This window comes from Pleurodeles waltl, chromosome 11 (assembly GCF_031143425.1).
Source record: "Pleurodeles waltl isolate 20211129_DDA chromosome 11, aPleWal1.hap1.20221129, whole genome shotgun sequence".
Lineage (NCBI taxonomy): Eukaryota > Metazoa > Chordata > Amphibia > Caudata > Salamandridae > Pleurodeles > Pleurodeles waltl.
Window position 1 is genome coordinate 829952971 of NC_090450.1, and position 8948 is coordinate 829961918.

Consider the following 8948-nt stretch of genomic DNA (forward strand, 5'->3'; position numbering starts at 1 on the left):
TACTTTAGCAGCTCTTGAGATACTCACATTTAAAACAATAATTGGCATGGTTCTTGATATAAAATATTTCCTCTGAAATGGGCAAATCTAATTGAATATCCAAAACGTGAGATGTTCTTTGGTTCAGCTTTAATAATGAGTTGTGATCTTAAGTAAATATATTTCCCTGTATTTCCATATGGTTTATTAAGAGGAACATAGGGTGGTGATTTCACTCGCCACTGTCCCAGAAACTAAATCATTTAATTTGTCTAAAAGTGAATATTCTTTTTTTTTTTGTTTCACTACAGCTACGTAACCAAGGTCAAGTGAGAGGGACGAGTGCTGCCAATGATGAATGAAGACCTGCCAATGTTGCATGCAGCGCTGACACTTTCATATACTTGTGTGTATGTTCATGAGTGTGTCTATATGTGTATTTATAGTATAGACACACGGGCTGCCATACACAGGGCATCTTTTAAAATAATGAATGACTGTACCTGACATCAGCTAAGATGTAAAGGATCATATTTTCATTGTAAATACTGAAAAACTTCTAAATTAAATTTCCTGTCACATAGAAATCGTTTGAAGCAGTAACCTATATATTTATGTGGATGTAAAGTTCAGGACCAATGTATTGTAAAAGGCTAAAGAAACTTTTTTAAATAGGTCTATTGTTATTACTGATGTAATGTCATCTACAACATACTTTTAGCATAAGGTTTTGACTCCCACAGTGATAAACCTGCATTCTCAGGTGTTTCCGTTATATATTGCAAAGCAGCGGAATTTGAAAAGTTTGAATATTTTTCCCACATTGTCAAACTCTAATAATAGGTTGAACTCTTAGTTTATTGCTTGCAACTACCACCGACCCTGATCCTCTAAAAAAAACATAAGAATAAAATAAATCACCTACTTTTTAATAATGTTTTGTATGCTTTATGAATCAAAACTAGAAAATATGGAGTCACAGCAATTTATGTGTGGGTTTTTGTTGGTACGGTTAGAGTATTTAAAATGTTTACAGGTCTTTTAACAACGTCAATTTGTATTGCAAATAGTGGCTTACTAGAAATGTTCTTTTGTGTTGTGAGCTGGATATGAAAGTATAATATTCATTACCATAATATTTCTGAAATTACCCCTTTCAGCAGTTGTTGTTTGTAGTCTATGCAAATTGGTAACATTTTAGATGACTAATTATGGCAGTGCTGATTTCATGTTGTAACTAGGTTTTGACTGTGATGTTCATTGCTTTTTTGCCTAGTGAAAGTTTATAAATGCTGCATCTGACCAATTTACTTGACACTTAAGTAGACTTGGGAATATAATGATCTTGTAATGTGAGCATTGAAGGTATATAATTAGGACATAGTTGCACTATTTTTAAGCATAACTTAGACTGTCTTAAAGCCAGTTTTGTTTCATCGCCAACACTTTCAGCCATTGTGGAACCTTGTGGAGGACCAGGAAGTTAACATGCCTTAGTTTAAATATATAAATCTACTGGTTGCACAGCATGTCAACCATGTCCCTGACTTGCTCCAATACATTTCCATCTTTTGTCTCACAATGTTTTCTTTCTTGCTCTCCCTTGTGAGCATATGACCACTTCACATACATGCCTACATATTTTTCTGCTGCACTGTTTTCAACATTGGTTGCCTTGTTCCATGCCATAAATATAAACGTTCAAGAACTGAAGACTTTTTTGAAGATAGTTGGTGATCGATAACATCTCAGAGATTTAAAAAAGTCTGTTGGGTTAGCTACTTTTGATTGAGTTCACTGATGACAGGTCCCACGTTTGAGGTCTTCCATCAATACATCTTATGTTTTCATGGAGTTCATCCCTATTTCTGTGGTGTACATGGTGCTGTGCCATGTTTAGGAAGCATTACCAATGCCTTTAATGTTGCAGCTTCATTCACTTTTTCCAGTTGTTATACTTATTCCAAATGCAGTTCTGTGGCCAAACAATGTGAGGGTGACTAGTCTCTTGCTTGCTCCCTCAGTGAATATCTAGTCGAGTTGTGGCCAGGCTATTTCTTACACTCTCAGGGATCTTGAATTAGTTAACCTATATATTGATGTTATGAATTGTAGCCTTCCACATTTGTCAAGTACCCCCTCAATAATTTTACAACTGTTGTTAACTATGTCAGGGCTAAATTGTAACTCTAAATGGGTTCCTATTACATGCTATTCTTTCACAAGCTAGAATTCCTGGAAAGGCAGAGCTATTTCCCGGTCTCCACAAAGATCAGTGCAGTAAAAAAGGGAGTGGTAAAGACTTCCAGCTGTATCATCATCTTCTATTTCCCCAGGCTTTACATGTGGTGTAGTTTTTGGGCTTACTTTATTTGAGATCATTTACAAGGGTCTCTTACATGCGCTACCTAGTATAACTTCATCCCATATGGGTCTTGTTCATATAGGCAGACAGTCTATATTATTCCCATTCTCTGTCATCTCAGGAGTTGGTGAAGAGTGATTTACTTGCAGTTGTGCCCCTTGTTACTATTCTTCTCTGTGAGATGATAGTTGAGGGGATTACAGTTGATTTTTCCCTGACTTCATGTACTTCTGCAAGATAGAATATGCATGACTGAAAACATATGAACAATTCAGTGGCTTAAAAATAATCTTCTACTTACGTAGCTACAATACAATTCTGCCCACATTCTCTTCCAGTTGTAGCTTTGCCTGCTTATGTCAGAAGTTGTATGATATCCCCTTCTAAACCACTGATATCTTTGAATGTAGTTTCAGATCCAAATTTTGAAAGTAATGTGGCCTCTGATCAGAAGTCATTCCACAATCAGTAAGCTTCAGCTGAAGGCCATTGTCTAGGTTTGAGTTAAATTCTTCCTGATCCAGGAGGAAATGCCCCTTTGTCGAAGTAAGACTCAGCAAGGCCTACTAGTGCAAGGGGTTGGCCCTTCTCTGTACAAAGTCCTCAGACCATATAGAAAGAAGTTGGCACAGAAACTGAAATAAAAGACAAAGTTTATTAAACCTCTTGAGGTGGTACTACAGTTCAAACAGCACCCTTCGGTAATGTTTGAAGTAGCACACTGAACTAAGAGAGCATGGTCCTTTTATACCCACGCAGGGGCTAAAAGAAGGTGGTACAATTATAGAAGCAAGACTTATATACATATAAGGTCATATGGAAATGCAGTCGACAGGTAGGAGGGGCTAACAGTTTTCAAGGACTAGTAGACACATTACTGTCTGTTAATAATTACTAACAGCTGAAGACCTTACTGGGCATGTGCAAAGTGGGAGATGCTAAATATAACTTGTCACTAGATAGATTTTCAAGAGTAGTTAATAGGAAGGTAGGACAGAGCACATGGCAGCATATGCAGAAAAAATGGCTGCCAATAATACAAAATGGACTCCGCGAAATGTTCACAATAGTTGCTAAATACAAGATGTCTTCTGCTAATGGTTAATCTAATCGCTACTAAATTACAACACCTTGGGTCTGATTAGCCATGAATACAAATCTGTGACATTTAAATCTGTTGAATGACACTCTCTCCTATAGCCAATGCCGTAAATTTTATTTGATCACAGTTTCAGGTTTAGACAAATAAATGGTCATGCAGAATCCTTTAAACTTCCAGAGACTGAAAGTATCTTTTTGACGATAATTCTTATTTGTGTCAACATATTTGTTGCTTGGGACAGTGCCAAAGATATTGGCAAGCATCATACACTGGTAAGAGCTCTTTAGGAGACTGGTACTTCATGGAAAGGTCATTAATGTTCTGTGAGTTTCCTCCTTTTCCATTCATCCACAGTCATCTAGATGTGCAGAATCCTAATCTATGTCTCATCTAGGTTTTAGAGGCAAGGTAGTTTTCTCTATAGCTCCCTTTTACTTTGCATCTGAAAGCTTAGTTGAAGGGCAAACTTATCTGAAACTATTGGAGACTTATCCTTTATCAAAGTCATTTAACCATTCCTCAAAGTTATTTTGTGATCTTGTTTGCAGTGCACATGGCCGAGGTTCTGTCAATGTGCTCCTGAGAAGAATAGTGTTTTCTTGCTTGTTCTGCCAACATTATCTCGTTGACACTTCACCTGGCTTCCTGAAATGAAAGCAGAGCCACAGACTGCTGTCTTAGCTTACTTGATCCTGTTTTTGCATGAGTAGTGCAGTCCTGTTGAAGCCGCCAGCTGAATTAGTTTCTTAGAAGTTATTTTTCAATTGAAAAGTTATTTCTCCAGTATTGGGGTATCTTTCATAGATTCACATGCTTGAATCATTCCCCGTCGTCGAAGTGGGAGTCCCACGGTACATAGAAAGCAATAAATAGATTTTTTTTTTGTTTTTTTTTTTCATTGAAGTCAATTGGAAAAAACACATTCAATTGTAGAACCATCAGCCTCTTTAGAAAGAGCCCAAAATTCAGCCAATCAGGCATGACCACCCCTTTAGAACCTTCAGCACAGAGGCTCATTCTCTAAGATTTTCTACCGCACGTCGTGTGTAAGGGAGTCTCCCTGAGCTCTGCTCAGTATTCTATCTCTTCAAGAGAAAATCTTGGAAATTTTCACTTTTGCTCTTACTGTAGTATTTTTCCATCATGTCTACAGTAAGAAAAGGTTTATTTAGACCTTGTGGGACCTGTGGAAAATTAAGACTTCACTGTGAGGACCCTCACAAGGAATGTATCTACTGCCTACATCCAGAGCATAAGGTCAAGGACTGTAAGATCTGCAGGACCTTTCCCAACAAGACTCTGAGGGACAGAGAAGCCAGGCTCCTACTTTGGCTTCAGAAAAGAAAGGCCAGAGAAGCTCTTTCTGAGGAGGAAGAGAGTGACACTTCAGTGACCTCAAAGAAAAGGAAGAGGTCTGTGGGGAGCCTATCCCCCAAGAGCAGTAAGTCAGCCAAGAAGCTGCATGCATTTAAGGACAAGCCGGAGGAGCAACCTTCAACATCCAAGGTAACGTGTGGCAGGGTTCACTCAGAGCCATTCACACCTGCTTCTTCATCAAGAAAGCTCAAAAAGCCTTCAAGCTCACTGCCACCGTCGGCGTCCAGAAAGTTGACACCGTCGACGAGCGATTCGTCGACGGCAGGCCTTCCTTCGTCGACGACTACAGCGACGGCCGTGTTTACGGCTCCTTCATCGCCGATGATCGTAACTTCGTCTCCACTATCATCTACGATGATAACGTCGGTGAGTTTGAAGTATGGCCCATCGTCGGCTCACACCCTGAAGATCACAAAGAGGCCGTCGACGGGTAAGAAGCTGAAATCTTTACCGTCGACGCACTCATCGACGAGTAAATTCAGAAAATCTCCGTTGATCTCACCGACGAAAGTACAGACGACGCACCCGTCGACGACAACCCCGTCAGCGGCAGCCCCGTCGACGGAAAGCTTGTCAACATTGGCACCGTCGACGGCAACTTCGTCGACGCTGGTGGCACCGATAGCGGCTCCACCGACGACGGCTCCGTCGATGCCTACACCGTCGACGAGAACACCATCGACGAGTGCTCCGACTCAATATCCTCATTTTGGAGCATCTCCTTTCCTGCCGCAGAGAATTCTACCTCTAAAGAGCAAGTCTTCTCTATTACTTCCATCGCATACATCGCCCAGTAAGGTCACACCAATACCTCTGCAGCATCTATTTGCTGACGAAGATGATGACGATGATGTTTATTCTGATGATGGTTTCTTTCCGGTGGCACGTAGTCCATCTGAACTACGCATTAAGTGCCAGGAGGAGGATGAAGAGGAAGATCTTCAGCCTTATTCGGACCAGCAAGATCAAGGTCACTTACAACTTCAAGGGCAACAGGATCAGACAGTTCAGATGCCTGTCTCGTTGATAGCCAACCTTCAACAGATGATGCAGGATTATTATTCGAGATTTCCTCCACCTGGTTCTTCTACCCCGGTACAACCTCCGCAGATACCAGTGTCCACCCCTGCTAGACCATCGGAATTTCCGGATCCTACTACAGCACCTTCATCTGCACAGGATATTGCCCCATCTTCATCCGAGGACGAGCAAGAAGAAGGTGAGATTCAGGACTCTGATTCACTCATTCCAGAATGGGATGAGTATCAAATCCAAACTCCATCTCCATCTACACCACCACCAGTGGACTCTCCACCGCAGGATATTGGTGGCTTCCATAGTGTTATGGAAAGAGCTGCAAAAAGATTCCAGCTGCCAATTACATCGAAGCAGTCAGACTGCTTTCTTTATGACTTCAAGGAAGATACTAGGAAGTCTGTAAGGGCCATACCCATTGTTGACTTCATTTGGGAGGAAGGCCTAAAGGTCATGCAGACTCCATCCTCCATTCCCGCAGTCTTGCCAAGACTTGAAAAGAAATATAAGGCACCGGACAATTCCAGCATGTTTGATTAGCCACCCTAAACCGGATTCGGTTATATTGCAGGCAGCTCAGAGGAGGTCCAGGAATCCATCGGCATCTCTGACTGCCCCCCCCAGACAAAGAAGGACACCGGTTGGACTCCATAGGAAAAAGTTCTCAACTATGGTGGCCACCACTGTTAGAGCAGCAAATTCTCTAGCAATCCTAGGGAGATACGATCGCCAGATGTGGTCTGACATGTCACAATTTATAGACATGTTACCTGAGGATAGTAGAGTAGAAGCACTCAAGATTCTACAGGAAGGTGAAAAGATTTCGGCTGAAATCATAGACTGTGCCATAGATGTCTCCTCTACAGGTTTTCGCCAGTTGGCCGGGGCGGCCGTACTTAGGCGCCAGGGGTGGCTCAAAGCGACTTCTTTTAGGCCAGAAGTACAATTAAAGATTCTGGACATGCCGTATGATGGCGAGCTCTTGTTTGGCAAGCATGTGGATGATGCGTTACAGTCCATTAAAGCAGACACTGAGACAGCCAGATCTCTGGCAACACTACAATACAAAAGACAGCCCTTTCGGGGAGCGAGAGGGAGAGGAACCTTTTCATATAGAGGAGGCGCTCAAAAATATTGTCAATACTCCTCTTACCAAGGTCAATTTCGATCAACCTTTGGCCAGCAACAACCGCACTCCTTTCGACAACAGTCATCCACTCATTTCAGGCAACAAACGAGAGGAAAGTCGGCTTACAAGCCAAGGAGACGACAAGAAAGCACTGACCCTCATCGAATGCCTGCACCCAGCCCCTATATCAACACTCTAATAGGGGGCAGAATTTCGAAATTTCTACACCAATGGTCCAAAATAACTTCAGACAAATGGGTACTGGATATTGTCAACCGAGGGCATACACTAGAATTCAACCAACCCCCCCTCTTGTACCACCAAGAGGTTCCCCGCCAGCCCATCTCAACGAGCTTATGGATCAGATTGCTATTTTAATGAAGAAGGGAGCAATAGAGATCGTACCAAGGAGCCAGAGGGGAACAGGTTTTTACTCCCGCTTTTTCCTTATTCGGAAAAAGACAGGGGACTGGAGACCTATTTTAGATCTTCGTTCGCTCAACAAATACCTCAAGAAGCGGTCTTTTCGCATGATCTCCCTCCAAGACGCCCTGCGCCTACTCAACCGAGGGGACTTTATGACATCTTTAGATCTTCAGGGCGCATATTTCCACATTCCCATACACCCCAATCATCGGAAATTCTTATGATTCAGGGTTGCAGGCACTCACTACCAGTTCAGTGTGTTACCCTTTGGCCTCAGGTCGGCCCCAAGAGTATTCACCAAGGTTTTGGCACCGGTGGCAGCCTACCTCAGACAACTAGGGATACAGGTGTTCCCGTATTTAGACGACTGGCTAATAAAGGCGCGAACAACATCGAAGGCTGCCAGAGACCCGGAAACATGTCTATCTCTTTTCAGAGCTCTGGGCTTGACAGTCAATTATCCCAAGTCTCACCTAGATCCTACCCAGAACAACACCTTTCTAGGAGCCATCTTGGACACTGTCCAGGCAAAAGCCTCTGCTTCAAAGGACAGGCGAAAGAAACTTCGAGACTTAGCAGCACGTCTCAGCAAAAGAAAGTCCGCTTCAGTGCGGACTTACAAGTCTTTTCTGGGAATGCTTTCATCTTGCATTCCATTGATAAAAAACTGTCGTCTGCACATGAGGACACTTCAACAGCAGTTAGACAATCAATGGAAACAAATAGAAGGCTCTTTCTACGATGTAATCAGAATATCCCCATCAGCAAGACAGGCTTTCAAGTGGTGGAAGGATACTCCCCTCGTCTCAGAAGGTCTGTCATTTCTGAAGGACAAGACGATGCACATAATATTAACAGATGCATCCCTAGAGGGATGGGCTGCTCATTTGCAGGATCTTTCAGTGAGAGGGAAATGGTCCACTCAGGACTTGACTCTCCACATAAATGTATTAGATTTAAGGGCAGTTGCCTTGGCACTCAAATCCTTCCTCACAAACATCAGGAATTCTTCAGTCTTGATAAGAACAGACAATACCACGGTCATGCATTACATCAACAAACAGGGAGGCACAAGATCTCGAGCATTATCACTAGAAACGCAGAAGCTATGGCATTGGGTAATTCAACATTGAATTTCCATCAGAGCAGAACATCTCCCGGGGATCACTAACACCTGGGCAGATGCCCTAAGCAGGACTCGAACCAGCTGCCGCAAGTGGGAACTCAATCACTCAGTTCTCGACCGTCTCTTTCGTCGTTGGGGCAAACCCAGTCTAGATCTGTTCGCGACCAGAGACAACAAGAAATGCCAACACTTCGCAAGCTGGCGACCGCAGAAGGGATCAAAGGGGAATGCGTTTTTGATCAGATGGTCAGGGATTTATGCATACGCTTTTCCCCCGCTTCCACTCATCCCGAGACTTCTGCAGAAAATGAAGAGGGAGCCATGCAGACTTCTATTAATTGCTCCCAAATGGCCACACCAGTTTTGGTTCACAGGACTTCTATTACTCTCAGAGCAGCCTCACATACGA

At 42.7% G+C, this 8948-nt stretch overlaps 1 protein-coding gene across 1 annotated transcript in view; it reads left to right on the top strand.

Moving 5' to 3' along the window:
- PITPNB (phosphatidylinositol transfer protein beta) overlaps nucleotides 1-914 on the top strand; it is a 348647-nt gene extending 347733 nt beyond the window's left edge. Inside the window, exon 11 of the mRNA XM_069214679.1 lies at nucleotides 291-914. Coding sequence (XP_069070780.1) covers nucleotides 291-341 — 51 coding nt within the window. The 3' untranslated portion in view covers nucleotides 342-914. The remainder of the gene's footprint in view (nucleotides 1-290) is intronic.
- The last annotated feature ends 8034 nt before the right edge of the window (nucleotides 915-8948 follow it).